Source organism: Protomyctophum parallelum (assembly GCF_964188405.1).
Source record: "Protomyctophum parallelum genome assembly, chromosome: 14".
NCBI lineage: Eukaryota > Metazoa > Chordata > Actinopteri > Myctophiformes > Myctophidae > Protomyctophum > Protomyctophum parallelum.
This window is the reverse complement of record NC_139709.1, coordinates 15,779,969-15,806,612: the sequence shown is the minus strand read 5'-3', so window position 1 is coordinate 15,806,612 and position 26,644 is coordinate 15,779,969. Positions and strand designations below refer to the sequence as shown.

The 26,644-nt window shown below is 41.8% G+C and overlaps 2 protein-coding genes across 3 annotated transcripts; one reads left to right on the top strand and one right to left on the bottom strand.

Moving 5' to 3' along the window:
* Nucleotides 1-502: 502 nt before the first annotated feature.
* LOC310870348 (uridylate-specific endoribonuclease C-like) lies at nucleotides 503-11,727 on the bottom strand. 2 transcript variants are annotated; one of them, XR_014570226.1, is made up of 8 exons: nucleotides 11,617-11,727; nucleotides 8,829-8,928; nucleotides 8,586-8,697; nucleotides 7,512-7,633; nucleotides 7,170-7,282; nucleotides 6,173-6,326; nucleotides 1,562-1,947; nucleotides 503-1,075 (listed from the first exon to the last, which is right to left on the bottom strand). XR_014570226.1 is itself a non-coding variant. In XM_083781532.1 (7 exons), exons 1-7 carry the CDS (start codon nucleotides 11,625-11,627, stop codon nucleotides 1,687-1,689), a joined length of 873 nt encoding a protein of 290 aa, XP_083637658.1. In that variant the 5' UTR covers nucleotides 11,628-11,727; the 3' UTR covers nucleotides 503-1,686. The 2 variants fall into 2 exon arrangements, 1 of the variants encoding a protein (XP_083637658.1); XM_083781532.1 differs by having other exon boundaries at nucleotides 503-1,947.
* Nucleotides 11,728-13,896: 2,169 nt separating this feature from the next.
* On the top strand, nucleotides 13,897-20,707 carry pak1ip1 (PAK1 interacting protein 1). The gene is made up of 10 exons (XM_083781239.1): nucleotides 13,897-14,244; nucleotides 14,812-14,977; nucleotides 15,573-15,693; nucleotides 16,593-16,667; nucleotides 16,752-16,804; nucleotides 16,985-17,130; nucleotides 18,307-18,404; nucleotides 18,637-18,736; nucleotides 19,710-19,836; nucleotides 20,374-20,707. Exons 1-10 carry the CDS (start codon nucleotides 14,161-14,163, stop codon nucleotides 20,493-20,495), a joined length of 1,092 nt encoding a protein of 363 aa, XP_083637365.1. The 5' UTR covers nucleotides 13,897-14,160; the 3' UTR covers nucleotides 20,496-20,707.
* The last annotated feature ends 5,937 nt before the right edge of the window (nucleotides 20,708-26,644 follow it).

Genomic DNA, 26,644 nt, shown 5'->3' with positions numbered 1-26,644 from the left:
CATGAACCCATGACCCTCACCAGTCTGGCCCCTGTCTTCCCCAAAGGTAGCTCCCTCAGAGGAGGGAGTTATGGCCAAATATCACAATGCGACAATATCATTATGCTTACAATATTAAGAATTCTGTTTTAAGTTAATAGTAGTGGTAAAATGTAAACTATATTTTTGGGGTAGTTAATCATTCAGTCTATCCACTATTGAGAGTATGTTCTCTCTTTAATTACAGCAGCTTGTCAATATTTAGATTGCATGGGATCAATTAGCTTTGCGGGTTGCAGATTTGTTCCAGAGCGGATACGGAAACGGTATGTGTGCACTGTGCTTGCATGTATGTGTGGGCGCACATTACAGGACACAGTAGGCGGGATCTGGTCCGGATGACACTCGTTAAATAATAATATAAACCAAGCCCCTGCCACTATAACTGATATAATGCAGTCTTCTACTAGTGAGGTGAACTTTCTCCAACGACTGAAAGTCATGATTGTAAACAAGGGCTTTATTTTTCATCAACATCAATGCATACAAGACATACATTTTGAAATGTAAAATGCACAAACAATAGAAATACAGCAAACGTGTCTTTATCCATGCAGTTCAGCAAGTTTAAGGTTAAAAATAAGCTACAAAGATTTATTATTATTATTATTATGAGCCCAGATCATCTAGTGCAGGCTTGCTAGATAATATACCCTTACCCAAAAGAGAACTGTAGGCACACACTTTATTCAATTATGATTCCAAATAATGGAACACTTTACCTACATGTTTTAGGTCCTAAAGAGATTAGAGATGCAGTTCACCTAGCCTTAATAAAATGTATCTCTATTTTATCTCATCGTTTCATTTGTTTCATTTAATCGATTGTCCATGTGCTGAATAGTTCTTTTAATGCAACGTAGCCTACTTTGTTCTTCTTTGATTCCTTTTTCCATTACCCATTTTTATTTTATCTAAAAATGTAAAATCCGCTGAGTTACATGTTTAGTATGAAACTTTTGAAAGGTGCTATACAAATAAAGTATATCATTTGTGCTGTTATTATGTACAGTAGGCTATAGGTACTCAATTGCTTCACAGTAGTTTGCAAGGCTATTAAGGGAAGCTTGCACACAAACAAAGGATGTATTTCCAGGTGGATGTTCCGCAGGCCTACAACAAGATAGGCAAAACAAAACATTGGTAATGATGTCAAAATCATGTGGCTTGTTGCTGTAAAACCCAATGCTGTATGTACAGTATTGGACTAGCTTTCCTCAGTTCTACTGCTTTGAAGTCTAACATCATGTCTTCCACACACATGTGACTGTGGTCCGTGTCATATCATGTAGGTTATAAACATGGCCAACCCGCTATAAAATCTTACTTCATACCAGGAACTGAAAGAAGAAGAGAAGCCTGTATGCACCCAGAGGTGTTGTTCATCTTGTGTTGTCATGATGGTTTGGTCATACTACTGTATGTTGGTTATACTAAAGGTGTATGTTGGTTACTTGTTCAAATGAATCATGATATGTTATTTAGACAAACTGTTTGCTTGATTGCAAATATTAATAATGTTGAATATAGATGTGAGCTGTCTTTTGTTGACTATAGCATCTACCCTGTCCTTTATTGACTAGGATTCATGACATCTTAGTCACTTAGTCACTGTGGATAAAAAACGTCTGCCAAACTTTGAATTGTTTACAGGTCTCTGTTGTTGCTGCTAATCAGCTTCGGGAAGGAAGTGCCGATGGCGCGGCCGTGTCGATAGACAACCAACTCGAGCATATACTCGTCCACCTTCACCTCCACAGATGTCATCTTTTCTGTGGACACGAGGAAGATGATGGTGAAGACGGCCACCTCGAACTCGGGGCTCACGCCGATGAAGGAACCCCCTATTGGCTTCACCAGCCCCTTCCAACTGAACTGAAGGTTCAGGACATGGTCATCTTCGTCTGGCTGGGAGATAAACAAGCAGGAAATCCATGAATCACTTTCTGTAATAATTATTTTGGTCATGTCATTATGGGCACAATCTTTTTAAACATTTAAAACAATAGAAAGAAACTTATTTTCCTTCATTCAGCCTAGGCATGTCACAATTATTACATAATGGCCTAATGGCAATTATTTTTGCATAATCGTCAATCGTTTGCATGTTCCAAAAATAGCAGATCTATAAGCTTACAAGACAAGCTTGTAGATCAACTATTTCAGCTATTTTGTGAACATTTCTTAGCTGTCTCCCATACCACTTCTGCAGTAGTTACACAGTCATCCATTCAGCAACTCTCACTGCCACCCAGTGTCTGTCTTAACGTCTTCCTGAACTCCACACAACATTCTTCTTTCTTTAACTTCCTCTGCTTGCTCTCTGTGGTCAGCAGAGAAAATATAAAACATATTTTCTGTAAGATGACCCCACTGACAACCCTGTTGGATATTTTCTTTGGTATTTGTTCACATCTTATTACTATGTTAAAAATGACCTTGTATTTGGTGTACAGGACTGCCCTGTCACCCAGTGATGTTATATCCATATTTGCATGGTATTAATCCTATTATCAGTTGTCATCCACTCCAGATGGAAAAATGTGACGCATGACCTGACAAACAACTTTGCTCTAAAGATGAGGATATAAACACCCTCTCACCCCCTGAGATAAAGAGTCAAACAACAGAATCCTAATCACGGACGTGATTAAAAGTCAAAAAGAGGATTCAGATTCAGACAATCGGACGCTCATGACACTGTACTCTGATTACCACCTATCGACCTATTGCAATGTGACAACTGAATTCTGTATCTATGACATGATTGTCAGTATATATGTATGTGCAAAATGATGTAACGGGGTTCTGAACACTTACAGTACGGAGAATCTCTCTCCTACTGCCTTGACATTTCTTGTAACAAACGCTTGAACCAAAGACTTTACTAAAGATCTGATTGCTTACACGGTTTCCTGTGTCAAATTCTTTCAGAGTCTCTTCCTCTCTGGTTTCACCAGAGAGAAATACTTTTGGTTGAATACTTTTGGGTGGTCTTGGTTGATGGAGGTTTCTCACTGATCCAGGAAGAATAGTTAAAGTGGAGTTGCCAATTTAACTCTAACAAACCCCACCACAGACAGTCCATTCAGATGGTCAATGTGTAAAAAAGGCACATCGGCTTTGACTCCTTGGAGGCAAGACTTTTAGATTATGTATGATCGTAAAGAGTCAGACAGCTCAACCCCAAATAGTCTGCTGTGCATTGTGGGTCATTTTCAGAGCCTGCCTAGGGTGGGGTTGCTATTTTGCTAAAGCGTTCAATTTGCCATAATATAGGCTAATAGGGAGATAAACAAGCATCGGCTTCACTGATTGGTGAACCTAACCCATGGACTTCACGGATTGGCCAAGCTTTGCTGAAGGTTTGTGCCACCTTACAAGTTATAAGTGGTAACGGCCACAAAGGCACTCTATTCTTCTACAGAGCCTGAAAATAGTCATCCATACTGATCCACAATGGTGCTGTTATGTGAAAAGATGTGCTGGATAGTGCATTCGAAAGGAGCACCCAAGGGGTCTCCCACTGGTGCTGCTGCAACTTTGGGGAACAAGGTCTATTACTTTGGAGGGTCGCACAAAGACAAAGGCCAGATGGAGGTCCACTTCTTAAACACAGTGTCCTTATGCTGGAAGAAGTTGCCCCAAGTGACCAATGAAAGAGGAGAATCCCTTGAGCTTCCCTCCAAGCGTATCTTCCATACAGCTGCACCCATAGATGATAACGTCTACATCTGGGGAGGGATTCCTTACTGCAACATAATTTATGCTTTTAATGTTAACACCCACAGATGGTTCATGCCCAATATTTCTGGGACTGTTCCGGAGGCAAGGGGTGGCCACTCGGCCTGTGTCTTGGGGCAGATCATGTATATCTATGGGGGATACGTCCGGCTCACTGGAAACACTAATGACATCTACAAGTTGGACACCACCACAATGGTCTGGTCTTTAATTACAGCCAGAGGTACCCCGGCACCTGCTTCATTAGGTCACTCTGCCACCATCATTGGAACAAAGATGTTTGTATTTGGGGGAGAAAGGGAGGAGGATGACAACGGGGACGACTATAGCAACAACATCAGTGTGTTTCACTTAGAGACCAACCACTGGCTGAGCACACCTTCTGCACAGCTTCTTCCAGAAGGACGCAAGGGTCATTCAGCCTTTGCCTACAATGGAGAGCTGTACATATTTGGTGGCTTTCATCAGGACACGAGCATCAGTGATCTGTGGAAATTCAATCCAGAGACCTTTTCCTGGAAGAAGGTTGAGCCCAAGGGGAAATTCCCATCACAGAATTCTTGGATGTGCTGCTGCATGGTGGGAGATCGTATCATCCTCTTTGATGAAGACCTGTATATCTTAGACTTAGATCGGTGTCTGAATTTCTGAAGGCTAGGATTTGATCTGGAGCAGTCAAGATTCAGATTGGAACTGGAACCCATGATGACAAACAAAACAGCAAGTCTAAGAATATGTAGAATAAATATGAAGAAGAGAAGAGGAAGAATTCCCAGCCTTACAGGTAAGGGTGGGAATTGTGAGCAATGAACAACCTCAGCAACAGAAGAAAAAGCATCAGTGTACTACTTACTCGCTGGCAGCGTGCTCCAGAGGATCTTGAAATTGAAAATGAAAAAATGTACAGTAAAAACAAAGAGATGCTTAGGGGAAAGAAGACCGTTATGGAAGAAGACTTCAGGAAACTTGCTTGTAAAAGGATAAGAACCAAGAATGGGAGAGGAAAATGACAATGGTGGAAACAGTGTTGTTTTTTTATACAGTATATGCATATTATTTATTTATTGTATTTTGTTTTATTATTATTTTTAGGCTGCTCATGTTTTCTTTTTTTTTGAATATTATAGCGAGCATTATATGAGATCAGAATTCTTATGGCACCATACAGGTGAAGAAATAGAATTCTACAGCCTGAAAGGGGTTGAAGATATTGCAGGATGGTGTTGAAACATGGGACAACACTGGAAGATGCATTTTCATCCAATTCTGTCAGTGGATCATCAGGCTTCCATCTAGCTGACAAGGTTCAATGAGGTGTGAATGGTGGGTGAAAACAGATCCCAGCAACAATTCAGTTCAGAGCATTCAAGTAAACTGGCTGCTCTTAAAAGGATATAATGCTGGTGATGCAGAAATTAAACCTTATTTGAAACTGCGATGCAACAGTACAGACCTTTTAATTAGTTACCGTAGTTTTATTTGTCTCGGTCATAGTTTATAATACAGGCTTGCAGACTAGTAACAAACACCAACTAGGGCCTACTGAATCTCTGTCCTCCACACCCTCCTGTGTAGCATGGCTCATGAGCTCTGCAGTGCTGTTAGCTCAACTAGCCTGGATCAACACTGCAGAGCTCAAGACTGCTCTGGAGGAGCCAGAGCTAAATAACCAGGTATGTGTATTTTTGAAGAATGTTCTTGCAAAGCTGCAGTTTTCAATACCATATATATTACCACTCCTCTGTAGAAAATCATATATGTTAGAGCAGTGGTTTTCAATCGTACTCAGGCCCCCCTCCACCCTGACAAGCACTTGGAATTGTAGGAGTTGAAGCATTACATGGGGGTTGTGAGGCGATAACTGAGCTTGTAGATCCGTTATATTCAAAATATATTTGCCACAATATGACCAGTTTTTATTTGTTCTATACATTTGATGCAGTAGGTCTTTTTTACTTCATTCGATTTATTTATTTCTAGGTAGTAACAGGGCGACTGTGGCTCAAGAGGTAGAGCAGGTCGTCCAATGATCCATGGGTCGGCGGTTCGAATCCCAGCTCATCCTGTCTACATGTCGAAGTGTCCTTGGGCAAGACACTGAACCCCAAATTGCTCCCGATGTGCTGGTTGGTACCTTGTATGGCATGCCGCAATCGGTGTATGAATGTGTGGGTGAATGGGTGAAAGTAATGCACAATCTATGTAAAGCGCCTTGGATAAAGGCGCTATATAAATGCACCATTTACCATTTAACACGTTCTTAAAAGGTCCTTAAATTGACACTTTACAGCAGGGACCCCCCCCCCCCCCCCCCCCCCCGGGCGGTACCGACCCACAGGTTGTGAACCACTGTGTTAGAGAACACCAAAACCACTGATTATTTTCATACCGTGTCTTTGTTTGCTCTTGCTTTGTATCCTTTGTAGTCAATGTGGTCATGCTTCTCCTGCAGGTAGAACTGGACCCAGTTGTGAAGACCCATGACCTCTCTGCCATATTTGGTCTCCCCGACAAACACGTGTTCAAAACCACAAGAATCCTCACTGTAACAAAAGGAAGGGGAAGTATAAAAAAAGAAGCAATGCTTATAATAACACGTTATGTTGAACAATACAAGTAAGTACATGATACATCCGAGCGCCAGAAAGTTAAAGCTGCAATCAGGAAGATCTATGTCTCATCCGGGAGAGACATGTTGCAAGCGCAGACATTTATACTGCTGAGCAGAGCTACGATGGAAATGAACGCCCATTTGGGCAGGGGAAGATATTACGCTCTGAGCTTCAGGCAATACCTCTTGCTAACCAGTAGGTGTCCTACCCGGATGTAAACGTGTCTCACCAGACAAGCAGGCCATAAACTATTCTAACAAACTCTACCATACTGTACCATATTGTTTCATTAGAAGCTATAACATGCATTTAAAATTTGTTTTTAATATCATATTGTTTATGCTCCTCAAACTTAGTAGTAGTTAGGGTGTAAGTGTCTTGCTCCAGGACCAGGGTTGCGGGGCAAACCATGGACCTTCTAATTCCCAGATTAATCCCCGATAGAGGTGAATCTCCTTTGATTCATAGCAGTACATACTGCAACAATGACGTTGACATAGAGGCGAAACAATCAATGGGGGGGGGGGGCATATTTTGACAGGCTGTATCAGGATGTATTAGGATTAGGATGTTGATATTCATTCATCAGCCAACACACCCCACTCACAGGTAGATATTGGATGGGAGACATAGAGCACTGACATCTGACACACACACAATCATGGCAATATCTCAAATACAAATACTACACTACATACTGCCACTGGTCAGCATACAGTACGTCTCCGGTGTACAGTACTACAGCGCAGAAACCCTTATTGTAAAATCACTTACCCTCCACCTCGTTCCCTGTGGTAGAGACGGAACCAGATGTCATATAGCTGTCTCTTGAACTGCATGGGGTCTGATGGCGACTGTCCCTTGCTGACCAGATACTTGTGAGCACACTTGAGAGTGAGTAAGGAGATTGTCAAATAAAAGGCATCACAGAAGGATAACACAAATAGAGAGCCAGGGGATGCTTGAGGAGAATGAATGAGTTAATACAATGAATGCCTTCGTGCCTTTATACAGTTGCATATTATAAATAAACACATGTACCATCCTAGTGTTTCCCATGGAAAGGAGAAGTTGCAATAGCCTAACATCCTGCTATATTTACAACACCAACTGTACCTTCATGACGTCAGTCTCCAGGATGGCGTCCAGGAAGAGATGATTCTCTCTCATTTCCTCCGAGGTAACAGTCTCCGAGACACCTGTAGATGTCTCATAGTTGTCCAGCAAGCTGATGAAATCTGCACGAGGGAGGAAAGTTACATTGCAGCCATCAGGAAGTCTGAGGTGTCAAGAGGGGAAGTTACACAAAAATCACACCCATGTGAAATGAGGGGCGCTCTTGTCATCATACATTCCGGTCAATCACATACATTCCGGTCAATCACAATTTCCGTCCTTTTATCCTCAAGGCTAATCACTTGGGGTGTCCTCACTTTTCTGTGCTCACTTTTTATCCTCAATTTGTACTTTGCTCAGCCAATCAAATCATCGCTATGGGCTGGGGTACACAAAAAAGAAGTGGTAATGATAAGGAAAGAGGAGAACAAACTACAGTACAAATTGTAGCTGCCTGTGGGAGATCATTAAACAATAACAGCAGCAATAAAAAGAAAGAGGAGATTCGAACACTCAAAAAATGTGAAAGAGAGGAAGTCAAGTTAAGGTCTTCATCAGGGCGAGAACTGATGTTCAGGGGAGCAGGGGCAGAAGGATAAAGTTGCAATGTGCACAACATAAAACATAACAAACAATCACATAACAGAAACAACTTCAAATAAGTCAAATGCAAACAGTCATAAGGCAGGACAACAACTTCGTGTGTGTGGAGGGGGGGGTTCCAGACCCACAGGAACGCACCCAGGGTGCCGGCCCGGTTCCGGTGAGCCGCCCCGCGTCCGAAACGGTTGAGAAATGACAGAGTTACCGTGTGGGGGTCCCTCTAGTCTACTGTACTATCACTGTACCCTAAATCATCATATCTACAGTTAATATGTGCGTGTGTGTTAGGTTGAGCACAGGTGGTGAAAAACAACCATGCTGTTTTCGTGCTCAGACGCATCCTGCCAGCTACCCGTATAATTAGCCCACTTTGGAAATTCATATAAGAACCATTTAGAATAGATAGAGAAGCAAGTGCACTGTCTGGCATCGGGTCAGACGTGTCACGGTAATAGAACGGATAGAACTTACGGGCATAAGTCTCAATACTTTTGAGTTTGTCTTCATTGACGTAGGAGAACAGCGATTCTCTGGCCTTATCTCTGGCATAGTTACTGCCCCGGGCCACGTAGCCTGCCCTCCCCTAAAAAAACAATGCAAAAAGATGATTCAACATACCTGACACGGAGCAAGAAAACTGTCAGAATTAATTTGTATTTATATGAAAACAATTTAGTCGTTGCATCCTAAACTTTAAATTAAGTTTAAAGTCACCTGGAGATTGATGGTGTAGTCAGTCCCTGGCTTGAGACGGTTGACATCCGACCTCCAGAGCTCGTTCAGCAACTCAGAGAGTTCCTGGTTTACGTCTCCACTGTAGAAACATAAGCAAATGTAGATGTAAAATGTAAATGTAGATCATAATAGCTCATTAATGATCTGCCACATGAAGATTTTGCATGTCGAAATGGCTGACCTACTGTACAAGCTACAATTTACAATTTACAATTTAGGCATTTAGCAGACGCTCTTAATCCAGAGCGATTTACATTTAAGCAAGAACAAAAGCATGGAAATACATCACATAAAAGCATTTATCAATATCATGAAACATGTGTAAGCTAAGAAAGTAACAGTGGAATATCTATATAATGAAACTATACATACACTATACATATAAACTATACATATTTACTACTATGCTATACATATGTACTATGGCGTGCTATAACTATATACAATACAATTATAGTGCTGTCTACATAACATGCTATAAGTCTGTGTCAAATGCTATCTAAGCCAACAGAAATGCTATCTAAGGGGTTAGGGTAAGTGCTATGGGCCATGATGGAGTCTGAAAAGGTGGGTTTTCAGGCTACGGCGGAAGATTGGGAGTGATGCTGCAGTTCTGACTGCAATGGGAAGTGCATTCCACAGTTTTGGAGCCAGAAGGGAGAAGAGTTTGGGACGTGTGGAGCGTTGGCCCGGCGTTTTTAGTGAGGGTACTTCCAGTTTCCCTGCGTTGGCTGATCTGAGTGCGCGGGAGGGTTTGTAGGGTAAGCTCAAAGAGACTGATACAGCCGGGCCTAAAACAGTGGATATCTGGATAATAATATGTACAGTCTGTCAGAAAACAGTGAATGCATGAGTGAGTATGTGCAGCTGAGTCTCACAGCAGTTATCCTTAGCGTGTGTACATCCCAGTAGTTAATGTGCAAGTGTGTTAAGAGTCAAGCATGAGTCAGTAATCCCAAGGACAGAATAACTGCTGCTACCAATAACAAATAAAAACTAAATATTTCAAACGAAGTACTTTGGTTCCAATTCAAAGTGTATTCAAAGAAAGTTAACACTTATTTGGTTCTCAGGGACACAGTTTTGCCTGGTGTCATGTTCAACAACACAATGCCACAGAGATCTGGTGACCCCATTATGAGGAACTCCCCCTGTATAATCCAGTTACCATTGTTATATTTTGACCTGGAGAATTTCCAGCCTGGGTCATTACAACTTCCAAGACAAATCAATGATCATATAAGCTTTCAGTTCAGGCCACTCTCTAAGTGGCCCAAAAATATGCAGTTCCCACCAAAATCACAGCCATGTATGGCGATGCAGATATTCTGTTGTCTACTTGAAGGGTTCCCAAACATTTCAGGCCACAGGACAACCCCTGAAAATGATCATATTTGAACTGGGAACAACCCGGAACACCCCACCCTGACAAGCACTTTAGTTTGACTGGTTCCAGAGATTCATATTTTGAAAATAACCAAACTATAAGCTCACAACACATCACACTGCGAGGCGTTGTGAGCTTGTAGAGCTTCTATTTTCACAATGTTTGCCTCTTTCTTAATTAAATAACATTTGAAAATTTGGCCAATTTGGTATTTAAAAGTTCTTAAAAGGTAATTCAATTGCCACTTTAGAAATGTGCAAATATACCCTGTATACACTTATACTGTATCTTGTTTTGTTTGCTGTTGAGTGAGAGTTTCTATGTGAGGTCCTGTTGTCACTGTATATAATGGTTGTGTGAGTATGTACTTACAGATATGTGTTTGCTTATATCACCTGTTTAATGTCACAGTGTTTTGTTCTCTGTTATCCTACATTAAAATCTAGTGCTCATGCTCTCAAGAGATAATTATTGTTAAACATCGACATTACATCATTTACAAGATGGACAAATGTTATCAAACGATAACAAAATATTCTTTAGTTTTGGGTCTGAGAGTCTAAATCTCATCAAATGGTGGTCCGTGGCTCAAATGTTGAATAAATAATGCTAATGAGCCTTGATATGAAAAGGATGTATGAAAACCACTGATCTTTCTAGCCAACCACACCCTTGAGTCTGTATCACCAGATGCTGAGTGTAGATGGATCATGGCAACTGCAAACTATTATGCAACATCAAGTGACAGGAAAAGGCATCTGATGAAATAAAATCACAACGTTCTTAAAACAGCTGCCAGTGCATGTATGAATATCACAAAGGGTCCCAGTGAGCATATCATGCTGCTGAATGTCTGACTTTCTGCAGGCAGCATCCTGTTTGTTCCATTTTGTAGTTAGAGCAGTTAATGCGCACCAGATCTGCACATCCCACACACATGCAGCTGCAGCTCTACTGAAAAAAGCTCTGTTCAATGTTCAACCCTTTGAAGAACGTACTTTTGAAAATTCCATACTTTTTGGAACATGGCCATACTTGTCTACAGAAGCTGCAGCTGTTTGGACAAATGTGTTTACAAAAAACAAAACTTGGCACAATTTCTTCAGCAACAAAGCAGGAAAAGCATACCGTATCATTGTTACATTGTACCACAATCATTTTCCATATACTACACGCAGTTTCAGATTCAGATTCATGCCTTAAAATGTTGATGAAGCAACAACAACTAGGCCTACTAAGTATTATAGCACTTTTTGTTTTCTTAAAATGACGGAAAGTGATGTCCACAGCATACCATGGACTACTGGAGGCAATAAAAATAATAAGCAGCTAGGCTGCAGTCCTATCGTAAATCTCTGCACATGAACATTGAGTTCTTACCCTCTAGCCATGTCTCCGTTCAAGTTCAGTGAAACAACAGTTAAGTCAAAAACTCTACGATGTGTGGTGGTGGATGTGACTTGTGAGTAGAACAGTTATGTTAGACGTCAGTCATAAAGGCAAAGCCAATGACAAGACACAGAGAGAGACCTACCTCCCTGCCAGGACCTACCCACTAAACAGACGACGTCACACTGATAAGCAACAGCATGCGCGCACATAACGGCAGCAGAAGAACACCACCTCTCATAAGATGCAATGGAAAAGTTTTAACTGCACTCACGTGTAAAAAATGCCCCATCAACTTTCAGATGCTGTTTTTATCCCGGTGTGGAGGAAGAATGATTAGGATTTTTATTGTGATCTCTCGCCCTTGAAATATATAATCCATTGGTTTCTGTTGTGTGTGAACAATAATAGCAATTCAAAACAGCGACCACACCTCCAGTCGCTGTCATAAGAACGGGAGGTGAGCTCATGATCACGGCAGCAGAGCCGGTTGTCCATGGCTGCACGCGCACCTGCAGCCCATCAAGTATAATTGATGCTTCGTGCCGCGATGGTGTCGCGCACGCAGACCTCTACGCTCACAACAAACAGTCGCATCCGCGATGCAACGTGAGCTTGTATATCAGCTGTTCTCTGTGCGTTCGGAAATGCGCCCTGAACGCACTGGTGCCCACCAGTGCCCACCAGTGCGTTCAGGGCGCATTTCCGAACGCGCCCGTTGTCTGGTGTGATTCGTGTGAATGCGTCACAGCTGTGGTCGTTCGTAAATAAGGCACACTGAACGCACTCTGCATGCACGGCTTGGGAAGCCGTGGATATGCACGTTTGGTAAGCCATGGATATGCACGGCTTGGGATGTCCGTGGATATGCTCCTGAGGAGGAGGATTCTAAAAACAACTTATAAATCCTAAAGCCTTGTTTATACTTCACTGTGCAACGGTCCTATATGCTGGAAAATAGCAGATATGCAAACTCACAGCACATCTCATTCAAGACACTGAACTTGCAGATCTGTCATTTTTGCCATCCAAATGCATTATAGGCCTATGGTTAAATGGGCCCGCCCCTAAGAGATGCAGAAATTAACTAAAAAAAGTGCCCTTCTGGGAACAGATCTCTGCAGGAGGATAGGAGAGTGTGATGTTTGGCAAAATGTTTAGGAGTAATTTAAACATGTTGTGTGTGTGTGTGTGTGTGTGTGTGTGTGTGTGTGTGTGTGTGTGTGTGTGTGTGTGTGTGTGTGTGTGTGTGTGTGTGTGTGTGTGTGTGTGTGTGTGTGTGTGTGTGAGTGAGTGAGAGGCCTGTTGCGCCACCATGAGGCTGATATGCACGGCTGGGATAGCCTACACTGCCATGCCTTCCTTCTCAGAATGCATTTCTTTCATGTGGATTCCAAGGGATTCGATTTCCCAAAAGTTGCGTAACTGATCTGACAGTGCCTGTTGTTCCTCTCCGACACTGATGTGCATCACTTCAATGTCCACAACTTCAGTTATGATATTTAGCGTGGTGACTTCTCCTTGCACCAGCCATCCAAATACACTTTCCAGTGCAACTATAGTCCTTCATTCAGTCTCTCCATTTTTCCTGTGACCATTTTCCAATATTGGTCTCCGCCAGGACTCCTAATTCCACTGCATCCATCCCTATATGGGTACATCTGCTATGGGCATTCCTTTTGCTTCCAAGTCCCTCCTTATCTTTCCGTTAGGAATTAGCTCTGGTCCATTAGCTCTGGTCCATAGCTCTAATGCGCAACGCATTTATTTAAAGCTATGGATCAGAGCTAGTTCCACATGTAAGATGATTGATCACTTGAAACCTATAGCCTATAGACTCAATAAAAACGATGATAATAATACTAACCAATGAATAATTATACATTTATAATTATAACAAGTTTTGATTGTGAATTATATATGTGAAGATACCCGATCCGCCCCTTGAAGTTGATGCTTGCTTGATAATTTATTTTCATTTCATATTTTTATTTTTTTACATTAAAATTCTAAGCCAAATCACGCACTAAACTAAACAACTGGCTAGAATAGGAGCTGTCTGCTCTCGCCTGTCTGTCACATAGAGACTCTAGTCTAGAGTAATATACCCAGTCTGTCTGTACCATAGTAGCCTATATGGTCTGTAGCCTACAGTGTACCCATCTTTGAATGTGAGGCGCATCGCTGAGGTACCCTTTTATTTTGAAGTCCAAAAATGTCCTAGCTAGGAGGAAGCGGAGGAGGAAAGAGCGTGTTTGGCGAAAGGCGCATGCGCAAACTTCTCACGTTGTGTTAGTGCGTGTGTTCTTGCTGTAGAACGTGTCCGTTCTCCTTTGATATTCTATTATAGTTGCAACATTGTGTCCGATTGTTTAGTTATATAGTTGTTTACCGTTTAAATTGATTCTGTCACGGGTTGCATTAGTACGTGCGTGAGCCGTAACATCCGTTATTCAAAAGGGAATACGGGAATAGCAAGCATACTGAAGCAAAGTAGCCTAACTACAGTAGGTTGGCCCTGTACTGAAACCAAACATGGGACCCATACCATTATTGGAACTGGTCGCTGGGAGCTATGAGCAGATTGTATTTGGTTACAAAGTGTCCGCTGATGAAAAGGTTAGTAAACTCATTGACAAGACTTACACACTCTTTAAAGATGCAGTAAAAGTGTTACTGTTTTGATAGGATAGCTTTATTATTAGTAGGTGATTGCTACAGCCCCAATATGTTCCTTCTGTCCCTACGCTCATTCACAGTGCTTGTTCATGTTCAGTAACACTGACCAGACTCCAGCCCTTTAAAATAGAAAATGCATTTTCAGGTCGGTCTCGGGACACCAATTTTTATCCAATCAGGAGAGAGAACTCTGGATACTACAGGATAACAAGTGATTGGAAGTGATGATGACGCAAAGCAGTGAAGTTATAAAATTATAAGGGGTACTCTTTTCTAACTGGCTGAAATTGCCAAACCACTCGTATGTTTATTAAAGAGCAGGAGAGATGGAGACCCCTAGCTTTCACTGGACAAATCCTATGTTAAGAATGATTACTTTGAGAATATTAAACAAAAAAATAAAATCATTTACACTACCTTTTAATCTGAAGTGATTGATCATAGACAGCAGGGCAGGCTGATCATGAATAGCAGAATAATTTGGTGATTGATGATGTTGATTGGCAGGAGGAGTGGACAGCGAAGGCGGACTTCACCCACCATGCTCATACAGCGTCCATATCGGTGGTGGCGTGCAGCGACAGGTTCATAGTCACTGGAAGCAAAGACGAGACCGTCCAGGTCTATGACATGAGGAAGAGGGTTGAACACGGGGCGTTGCTGCATCATGACGGTAACAACCTGCTTTTCAAGTCCTTAATATGGACTTATCGCCATAGTCCATATTTTAACTTTTCTTTCCCCTTTTTTTTCGTAAAGTCCGTGTCCACCCTGGGACTGGGAGGTCACAACGGGTGTAAGGGATAATATCTGCCTAGGTGGTCATTGTTGGGAGATAATTCACAAACGGGGTAATCACGCTGAAGGTGAATCATATCCTGTCAATGACCACCTAGGCAGATATTATCCCACTTATTACACTACTTAATACATACATTAATAAATTGACCCACAACAAAACAAGATATTTCCTTGCTTGCGTTAATGAAAGTATTCCATAAGTGTCGGCATCTGCCCAGCTGCAGCACTCAAATGTTTTCAAAAACAATTTTGAGAGCAATGTTTAGCTGTTACTGACTGACATTGTGTGTGTTACATACATGGCTGTCATGTTTGAAACAGCAGTAAAGAACCTTGAAGAATCAAGCAATCAACCAAGCCATGTAATAAGCTTAAAATACTATTTAGAAGGTTTATAAATGGCGAATAATGCATGCCACAGGCTTGTCCTGTACAACTGTTGCTGACGCCCTTGTATCCACACACAGGCACCATCACATGTCTGGAGTTCTATGGCAACGCTCACCTACTGAGTGGAGGAGAGGACGGTCTCATATGCGTGTGGAGAACCAAGAAGTGGGAGTGCCTGAAGACCATCAAAGCTCACCAGTAAGCAGAACTTAAACCCATAAAATCTTCGACACAGTAACGCATGATATCACTGTGTTGTGTTGACGCTACTGATGGGTGGACGAAACACCTCTGATGGAAAATGCCCTCTCGATAACTACGTTGACCTAGTACCCACTCATACATACTACTTTAATCCATCCAACTGGGCTTTTCTTTTTTAGTGGTGCAACCACTCCAAGGAACAGCAATGTCCCTTGACCTAACCGATGTCCCGATGTTTAGAGTAGCCTACCAATAGGGGGTGCTGTTGCACCACTCCTTCAGACTGGTCTGATTTTAGGCAGGCACTGACTCACCCAATAAAGGCACACAAGCCAAGTACAGCTGCCTCATTACAGATAACAAGCAGGGAAAATGGGTTTTCCCATTGGGAAGGTCAGGGTGACCCGAAACATGGACAAGAGCCGCTGCTCCTTTGCATAGGAAGGAGCCAGTCAAGGTGGTTCGGGCAGCATATAGTAAGGGTGTGTAGCGCTAGTCCGAAGTCCAATAATCTGACACCCATAAATCCAACTAACCAATATTCCGATCATAGAGCCCCCCCAGACCCTAACCATATCCGCACGCGGAAGCCACGGGTGAGTCTTAACCGGACTAAAACGTGCCCCCCAGGATGCCTTTAGTTCGCTTCCCCAGGGAGGTTTTCTAGGGACATCCAGCCGAGAGGAGGTCATGGGGCAGGCTGAGCAACAAGTGGAGGGGTCCATGGCGGACTTGGAACACTGACCTCAGGATCCTAGAGTCAGAGCCTGGTTAATGTGACCAGGGAAAGGGCGGAACTGCTGCCTCCATGACCCGACTTTGGGTCAGTGGTTGAAAATGGAATGGAATGATATGAAATGCCAAACTAATTATGCTTAATCTTGTGTCCGCAGAGGTCATGTGACATCACTGTCTGTCCATCCCTCTGGGAAACTCGCACTGTCAGTCGGGACAGACAAGACACTGAGGTATGAATTAGTTTAATGAGAGAGAGGTGTTTTGGTACATAAATGTCAAGTCAAAATTGACCTGTGCACTTTCTGTTGCTCCAGGACTTGGAACCTCATTGACGGAAGATCAGCATTCATCAAAAACATCAAACAGAGTAAGTTGCAAATGTAGGGATGAAATATGTGTGGAGAGACATAAAAAAGGGCGTGAAAAAGAATTGGCTACTGTAAATACAAAAATAATATAAAACAAATACCATATCTACATGCACACAGCATGTAATCTATTTTTACTGCTTTTCTAAGAGGTTAAACTTTTCCTTCACTTCTATCAGATGCACACATTGTGCGATGGTCCCCAGATGGAGATAAATATGTGGTGGTAATCAATGACAAAATGGACATCTACAGCATGGAAACGGCCTCGGTGACAGGAACTGTCACAAACCCCAAGAGGATCTCATCTATTAAGTTCTTAACAGTGAGTGAGTTCTGTGCTCTGCAGTCACACCTGTGTCAAGTACTGTCGGAAATATGTGTTGCCGTTTGTTTTGTCTTTCAACCAGCGGTCCCCAGCTAAATGATGGAGGGTTGGTAATGGTTACCAAATGGACCCTTATTAGATATTTTAACTATTTAGAGTCTAAATGGACCCTTATGGGTTCATTTGGTTTAATTTTACTCTCTCAAGAGTTACATTATTGTTAAACATTTGCATCACTTAATTTACAAGAAGTCTACACAATTAAAGAAATGTAGAAGAATTGTTATTTTTATCAACGTTTGCCTGTTATCTCTCCTATGGTACCACATCAATACAGCATGTATTATCCAACAACAACAAAATATTATTTAGAAAAAAGGTTGAAAACCACAAGTCTAGTAATACAGATTCCAGATGGGTGGGATGTTTCACATAGGATGTCTAGTTTGAATTGTTTTAACTATTATTTGTAACCGTTATTTGTAAGTACTAGGTTAACTAGGCATTTGAACAGTCCTGTCAGCCCACAGATAGCTCTCCATATTTGTTTATTCTATTATCAAAGACTTGTGGTGGCCTAAATCCAGTCAGATTAATATATTTCATCAACTTTTATTGAACAGGTCAATCGCAAAGAATAATTGTTTCCTAAGAGAGTGAGAAAATACCACAAAACAATCTCAATTCCCAATTTTAAAAAGCCTGTATTATTTTGTCTGTACCTTATTGGCAAAATAAATTGCCAATATGGTGCAGCCAAAATAACGAAGGCTTTTAAAATTTTACATTTTGGAGATTGAGTGCCTTGGAGTATTTCAAAGATGCACCTTTCCTTTTTTATTTTTTTTAAAACAAGGCAGCGCATTTCACCCTACAGTTGAAATGTTTAAATGTTATTACTGTTGCTATTATTAGCACATTGTTTTTTAGAAAAGAAAGAAAGAAAAATCATTCAAGCACTTTTATTAAAACTTTTTATTTGAATATTTCATTGTTGAGTAGAAATGAGAAGATACATGAACTGAAAACATGAAAAAGGTTACATGTACATATTCTTTTACAGGCTTCAGTCTATACCTTTTTTCCAGACTGAAGTATTGTGATGAATTAAGAAAAGAAAACTAATAAACTAAACTAAACAAGTTTTACAGAAAACGTATGTTTACCTTTCAGAACTCCAAGTTGGCCGTTGCAGGAGACGATGAAATGGTTCGTTTGTGCGATATTGACACGATGAAATGGCTGGGTGATTTCAAGGCTCATGAAACCAGGTGCATTTATTCTGCCATTACCCATTGCATGATAATGCTTACGCCTCATTTATACTTCATTTATACACGCTGATGTTGCACAACAAAAATAGTTGATCTACAAGCTCACAATGTGTCATGCTGCGATGCGTTGTGTGCTTGTAAATCTGCTATTTTCGGCACGCGACACCGGCAAACAACAGAAATCAAGCCATATTTGCCCATGTGTGAATTGCATCTGTGTTCATTCCAGAGTGAAAGCGCTTGAGACTGTTACTGTGGAGGACTATTGTGTTCTAGTCACGGCATCAAACGATGGATTTATCAAGATGTGGAAGCTCCATCTAAAAGAGGCATGTCTCCTTCTCGTGCTTTTGTTACACATGTGTACACATGTATGTGATTCTTTCAATTGAGTGCTGTTTTGCACTGTCCTAGTAGGTTCTACGTCATTTTCTTCCCCCAATATTGTAGTTGCTTGTAAGTTGTAGCACATCAAGGTTAATGAAATTAACTTGCTCAGTGCTTTTAAAGTTGTAAACTGCAAACAAATGAATACAAATGCTACACATTATTCCTGGGTTAACTGGTGGCTCAGTTAGCTCACAGACCATTGGCTTGTGAGCGGCAAGGACCCAAGTTCCAACTCCCAGTCTAGTTTATAGCATGTTTCTGTTTTCAACTGATTGTGAACGAGGGACCACCACCCTGACTTAGAATCAACCTGGGGACCACTGTTGTATTGGGTGGGGGATTTGGGCTAAGATTAGTGCTTTTGTAACACTTGCTATGCATCCCATCCCATCCCACTGTTTCTCAATCAATGGTCCAATTACCATAATTTTCTAATAATAATAAATGACAATCTGGTGCACTTCCCTCTCTTGAGATTCTAACTCCCTTTTTCTGTTGAATTTCTTTCCCTCCAACTTTTCATTAAATGACTACATGGATGGTCATCATAGATCACCAGGTCATTCACTATACGGTTTCTCAACTAGTGGAAAAAAATAGAGAAAAAGAAAACAACAAATCCTACATTACTAAATGCGACGTTAGGGACCACATGCAATACCTTCACGGGCCACCAGTGGTCTCTACTGTTGAAAACCCCTGTCCTAAGAAATAAAGCATAAAAAAAGAAACGTTTTGGCAGCCTGCGATCCTAGGGTAAAACTAGCTCTGGTCCATAGCCTTCTACTGCTTCTACGATTCTGCCCTGCACACGTTTTCAAGATTTTTCAAAAATAGCAGATCTAAAAGAGCTTGTATATCTGCTTTTTTTGAACAGCTAAAGTTTAATGCATGTTCTGTGTTGATATTCAGGAGCTGGAGCCACCCACTCTGCTCGGGGAGTTGAACACAACCGCCAGACTGACCTGCCTGGCTGTCAGGAAGCCCTCAGCACCGCAGACGACACCGGAGATAACAGCAGAGGCAACGACTTCTCAAGGTACCAAAATATAGCGGCAGTTCATGTCTTTGGGGCAGGGGTCATCATTGTGTCTGTCCATGCACGGACAAGAAATGTGTCCGTGGCAAAGACTTGGCCTCCTGTTTTTTTGCTTTTGATCATAAGACCCAATTACTGAATGTCAAGTCTCCAGGTTTTCTTCAGACTATGTATGACACTGATTTACTATGACATTATGGCATATTATGAGTCCAACTAGTACTAGTGGTTCTCAAATGTTTTAGGACCCCCTTAACTCAACGAGTGTACAAATGGAACCATTTAGATGGCCCACTTTCACTATACACCGTACAACAAAGTATATTGGGATTCGGTGGTTTCAAGTGTGTACCTCATGGTTGGTTCTGATCTGTGTAAACTCAGCGTATATGTAAAGATTATGTTTATTCATAGATTGTGAAAGACGTTGAGATGCACATTAACTGTTTATCCTAAATAGACATACATCTGGAATCTCAAGAGCTGATATTTTGTGTAACACTAACACACTCGATCATTATCTATATCCGTTCACAGAACTTTTGCAGCAGCTTCCAAAGACAAAAAGGGTCAGGATTGCCGCTGAAGAAGTCGTCATGGAGGATGAAAGTAAACCTCAAGAGAAGAAAAAGAAGAGCAATAAAAAGGCAACGCAATAAAAGGATTTATATTGAAGCCAGGCCTTTTTCTGATGTGCCATTGACTGTAAATTAACTGGTTTATGCTCGCCACCAGAGGGTGATAGAGGACCACTTGTACAGAATGTGATTTTTCTACATTTCTATATTTAGTATATTTCTTTCTTTGCAGCCAAAAACTAATGTTCCAAACAAACGCCCCTTTTGTTGTTTAAATAAAATAATGATCATTATTATTAGTATTAGTTTAGACTTTATTTTCACAAGAAGGAAGTTGCTTTATTTTGAAAGTTTTTGAACGAACCCGGAAGTAAACAAAGTGTGCTCGGAACAGGGCTCCGTCTTTTGAGCTAATTTAGAACTTCCTGTCTGAGAGCTAGCTAATTTAAGACATCCGGTTGCCTTCAGAATAAAATAAGGTTATTTAATTAATAATTATTACATTACATTATTAGTATTATTATTACATTACAGTTATTGTAAAGACACACATTATGTTTCTGTGTAAAAATAAGTAATTAAATAACATCAAAAAGTTATCTAAATGGATAAATGCTATTCACTGGAGTGAATATTCTATTATATTCTAAAAACGACTTATAAATCCTAAAGCCTTGTCTATACTTCACTGTGCAACGGTCCTATGCTGGACAATAGCAGATATGCAAACTCACAGCACATCTCATTCAAGACACTGAACTTGCAGATCTGCCATTTTTGAACACACTATAAAGTTAACCATTTATCATGCTGCTCTACGTGGCACTGCATTCTGTGACATTAAACCAAATGGCATTTTCCACTCTGACACTACTGTTCTACATTTTTGTCTAATAAAATAGGCTATTAATTGAATCAATCAAACTGCATTAACTAACAGAGATACTACTAACCAAGCTATCCATGTCAACATGCTCTATAGGAGTCTCAATAACAGGTAGGCCTATAAGTAACGTTTAATGTTTAGTAATTTTAATGTAGCAGAAGAGGCCATTCATTGAACAGAGTTTTGCACAATTTTAACATCCCAGATCGATTGAAATATGAATCTACTGTGCTGTGCTACACCATGATATATTAAGAGTACAATAACATTCCATTGTGAATAAAAACGTATTAACCACAGTGTAATGCTAAAGGTTTCATCACAGGGCTGTCTGCTTCATGTAATATCATTAAAAGTGTTGTTGGTGACAGTTATATGAGTTGGAAGCATTAAGACCCATTTTAACCCTCAATGGCTTCCTTTCTAACAAATAACGTTATTGTAAAAAAAAAAAAAAAGATTCACGCGTTCATATGTAGCTATTTTGCATTAGAAGCGGATGGGACCAAGGGACCCGGATGTAACGTAGGGGCAATATGACTACAATTTGACTACAATAGATTCGCGGTTAAATCTCGCGGGCGTGGCCTCACACCGGAAGGAAGTGCCGCCGCCCTCAAATACGGAAGAGACGCGTGGAGGTAGGTTTGGTCAGTGTTTGTTTGGAAGTGCCACGTCACCATCGGTCTTCGGAGCAAGTAAGTGATAAATGTTATTTAATACTTAACGCTGTTGTTGTTTATGTGTTCAAACGTCTATCACTTGAAGTTACTTGTTATGATGTTTATATATGATGTTTGTACGAAACTGTAAAACAGTGTTTCAGTAGCCGAATGGTTAGTGTCGAAGGTTTATAAACAACTATGCCCGGCCTCAATGTTTACTAACCGTCGACAGTACCCACTCGACTACCGAAACACGGCTTTAAAGAGTAGTATTTACATATCTAAACACAACAAGTAACTTCAAAAGTGATAACATGTTTGAGCCACGGACCACCATTTCACATTAATAGACTCTCACAATGGTGGTCAGTGGCTCAAATGGGTCTGAGAGACTAGATGGCCTCAAATGTTGGTCCGTGGCTCAAACGCTGAATAAATAATCGACTAGAGGTGAGAAGAGTATTGTCTGGTAGGTAAAAGGACAAACATTCTGTGAAAATTGGCACGAAGCAACAAACATTCTTTGAAATTGGTGGGAAACGATCCCGGGCACTCATGTTAACAAAGCTCAGTCACTAACCACTATCGCTATGCTACAATCAGCATTATAAAATCCAAGGATCAAAAGTAGCAATCTTCTACATTCTCTAATTGTGTAGTTTTTTGGAAATTAAGCAGATGCTTAACAACAATTGAACTATTGAGAGTGTAAAGATCTACTATTGGGGTCAATTTGGTTACCTAAATTAAATTGCTCTGTATTGTGACAGTAATCATTGCTATAGAGTGTGTGTTCAGTAACAGTGTTAAATAGCTCTATAGTGTGACAGTAATCATTGCTATAGTGTGTGTTCAGTAACAGTGTTAAATAGCTCTATAGTGTGACAGTAATCATTGCTATAGTGTGTGTTCAGTAACAGTGTTAAATAGCTCTATAGTTTGACAGTAATCATTGCTATAGTGTGTGTTCAGTAACAGTGTTAAATAGCTCTATAGTGTGACAGTAATCATTGCTATAGTGTGTGTTCAGTAACAGTGTTAAATAGCTCTATAGTGTGACAGTAATCATTGCTATAGTGTGTGTTCAGTAACAGTGTTAAATAGCTCTATATTGTGACAAAATCATTGCTATAGTGTTTGTTCAGTAACAGAGGTCTCCCGGTCTCTCCAGTTTTTTGTTAAACACAGTCCCATAGTAACAGTACCTCCCATTCACTCCCTTTCACTCTGAATGAGAGTGACAGTCCCATAGTAACGGTACCTCTCATTCAGTCCCATTCACTCCCATTCACTTTTATTCACTCCCATTCAGTCACATAGTAACAGTACACCCCATTCAGTCCCATTCACTCTCATCGTATCAGTCCCATAGTAACAGTACCTCCCATTCACTCCCATTCACTCAAATAGTATCAGTCCCATAGTAACAATACCTCCCATTCACTCCCATCCACTCCCATGCACTCCCATAGTATCAGTCCCATAGTAACAGTACCTCCCTTTCACTCCCATTCACTCCCATAGTATCAGTAACTCCCATTATCTTGCAACACAGCAGCCAAGTATATGCAGAACACATATACACGCATTTGACACAAACAACAAGACAATTTACATACATAAAGACATGAAGACAAGAGCAATATCCACCGCTTAGATTATCCTGTGGCTACTACAACTCCTGGTTAAACCCTTTTCTATTTATTAAAGAGCTGGAGAGACAGGAATATTCCTGTTACTGAACACACACTATAGCAATTATTACTGTCACAATAACTTTGTACTTTTGCTACTGATGTTTGTGTGCAACATTTGAGCTGGTGTCAAGTCACCTTAATTCAAGTGATAGATTATATACAGGGGCATGCCATATGGTCTACCTGCACAGCCTTTGTGATTACTGGTAGATCACGATGTACCTTTTGGGCACCCCTGCAATACAGGATTCCTGTCCAGAATTGTTTTTTATTAAATATAGAGGGTTTAAGTGTAGGGTTTGTCATGTTGGTGTTCTCTATAACTTTTCGTCCTGGGCATGACGTTAAACTGTCCAGTGTAACTCCAAGTTACATGGGGTGGGTATGGTTTGAGAGTTTGTGATGCTCAGTTCTTTTTTTGCGTCTCGGTTCCTCAGGTGGAAGCTGCATAGTTGGGTTTTTGATGGGTTGGGTTTCAAGTGGCTGGTCGTTTGTTTAGATATTGAAAAGGAGGGGGGCGAGCGCGCTACCTTGTGGGAGGCCGTTCTTTTCGGCTTTCCATTTACTCCTCTGGTCATTTAACTGAACATAGAAGCGCCTGTTGTTGAGGAGGCTTTTCCTGACCATTGTGCGGTGTTGGACAGTGTCGTAGGCAGCAGAGAGATCTCTGAATGCTGCTCCAGTTATTTGTTTCCCCTCAAACCCATCCTCAATGTGTTGGGTGAGGTTGAGCTCTGTCCAGCACAGGAGCGGCTGGGACGGAAACCAGCTTGGTCTTTAGTCAGCTTGGTATCTATGAGTGGCAACAAGGCGTTGGAGTAGCAGCTTCTCATATAGCCTTGTAGGTGATGCAGAGGGAAATGGGTCGGTAGCTCTTTGTGGATAATGGGTCTATGCCAGGTTTAGGGATTGCAACCACGTTGGCCTTTTCCCAGACAGAAGGGATGGTTTTCTGTGCTATGCATGTGTTCAGCATCCCCACAAGCCAGGTCTTTGCGTTGGGTCCCAGGTGCTGTAACATTTCTGCCAGTAGGTCATCAATCCCTGCTGCTTTTCCGGGTTTCAACTTTCCCATTGCAGTTTCAAGTTCTTCTAGGTCGAAGGGTTTGGTTTGAGGGCTGGCTGATTGTGGTTGGTCTGATACCACTGTGCGATGGTATTCTCCTGTGGGTCGGTGGCGGTCTTGGTCACAACTGGTGGCCAACAGTTGTAACCAACACCGCCACCGACCCACATAGAATACCATCGCACAGTGGTATCAGACCAACCACAATCAGCCAGCCCTCAAACCAAACCCTTCGACTTAGAAGAACGTGAAACTGCAATGGGAAAGTTGAAACCCGGAAAAGCAGCAGGGATTGATGGCATACTGGCAGAAATGATACAGCACCTGGGACCTATCGCAAGGACCTGGCTTGTGGGGATGCTGAACACATGCATAGCACAGAAAACCATCCCTTCTGTTTGGAAAAAGGCTGGAGTAGTTGCAATCCCTAAACCTGGCAAAGACCCATTATCCCCGAAGAGCTACCGACCCATTTCCCTCCTCTGCATCACCTACAAGCTCTATGAGAGGCACTACAATTTCTGAACAGACTATATTTACATCAATATGTCTGGGTCCCCACCTACTCACTCAGGGTTGACGTGTCACACCTGCAGTGATGGGAGGGGCACCAAAATGTGGTATTTTGATTGTTTAATGGGGGCACTCCCTTAGTATAAAAGTGTATGTTTTGTGTACACATGACCTGATGAAGATCAAATGGATCGAAACGCTGTCAGTATTTCAACAAAGAACGTCTTTCTTATACCTGTGGTGTGCGGGCTCCATCCAATACCTACACCAGTTGTGATGCAACAGAGTTTGCTGTGACCGTTGTGAATTATGGGTGGTGTGGTTTTTGCCAAGACGGTGGATTGTGGCCCATGCCTTCCTGCTGTTATTTGACATGTTGGTGTTCTCTATATCTTTTCGTCCTGGGCATGACGTTAAACTGTTCCGTTCGAGAGGACCAGCGACCCTCGAATGTAAACGGCCACGAAAGGAAATTATGTGTGTGTGAGGTGTTCTCTATAGGTTGGGTTTCAGGTGGTTGTATTGTAGTAGCTTGACATTTCTTGGAGGGCACTTTCAAGGACAGACTCAATCTTCTGGAAGTCTGCTTGTTGGGTCGTAATGCAGAGGTTGTCGGCGTAGATGAAACGCTGGCATTAGGCATTGGGTAGTGGCTGGTCGTTTGTGTAGATATTGAAAAGGAGGGGGGCGAGCACGCTACCTTGTTGGAGGCCGTTCTTTTGGGCTTTCCATTTACTCCTCTGGTCATTTAACTGGACATAGAAGCGCCTGTTGTTGAGGAGGCTTTTCCTGACCATTGTGCGGTGTTGGACAGTGTCGTAGGCAGCAGAGAGATCTCTGAATGCTGCTCCAGTTATTTGTTTCCCCTCAAACCCATCCTCAATGTGTTGGGTGAGGTTGAGCTCTGTCCAGCACAGGAGCGGCTGGGACGGAAACCAGCTTGGTCTTTAGTCAGCTTGGTATCTATGAGTGGCAACAAGGCGTTGGAGTAGCAGCTTCTCATATAGCCTTGTAGGTGATGCAGAGGGAAATGGGTCGGTAGCTCTTTGTGGATAATGGGTCTTTGCCAGGTTTAGGGATTGCAACCACTTTGGCCTTTTCCCAGACAGAAGGGATGGTTTTCTGTGCTATGCATGTGTTCAGCATCCCCACAAGCCAGGTCTTTGCGTTGGGTCCCAGGTGCTGTAACATTTCTGCCAGTAGGTCATCAATCCCTGCTGCTTTTCCGGGTTTCAACTTTCCCATTGCAGTTTCAAGTTCTTCTAGGTCGAAGGGTTTGGTTTGAGGGCTGGCTGATTGTGGTTGGTCTGATACCACTGTGCGATGGTATTCTCCTGTGGGTCGGTGGCGGTCTTGGTCACAACTGGTGGCCAACAGTTGTAACCAACACCGCCACCGACCCA

Excerpts from the sequence above, each read along its gene's own strand:
- LOC310870348 (XM_083781532.1), bottom strand. Across the intron at positions 6,327-7,169 it reads CACAGGGAACGAGGTGGAGG|TGAGGATTCTTGTGGTTTTG; the intron begins GTAAGTGATTTT and ends CTTTTGTTACAG. Across the intron at positions 1,948-6,172 it reads CAAGAGCAAACAAAGACACG|CCAGACGAAGATGACCATGT; the intron begins GTATGAAAATAA and ends TTTATCTCCCAG.
- pak1ip1 (XM_083781239.1), top strand. The coding sequence starts at position 14,161 with ATGGGACCCATACCATTATTGGAACTGGTCGCTGGGAGCTATGAGCAG. Across the intron at positions 14,245-14,811 it reads AAGTGTCCGCTGATGAAAAG|GAGGAGTGGACAGCGAAGGC; the intron begins GTTAGTAAACTC and ends GTTGATTGGCAG. Across the intron at positions 15,694-16,592 it reads AAGACCATCAAAGCTCACCA|AGGTCATGTGACATCACTGT; the intron begins GTAAGCAGAACT and ends TTGTGTCCGCAG.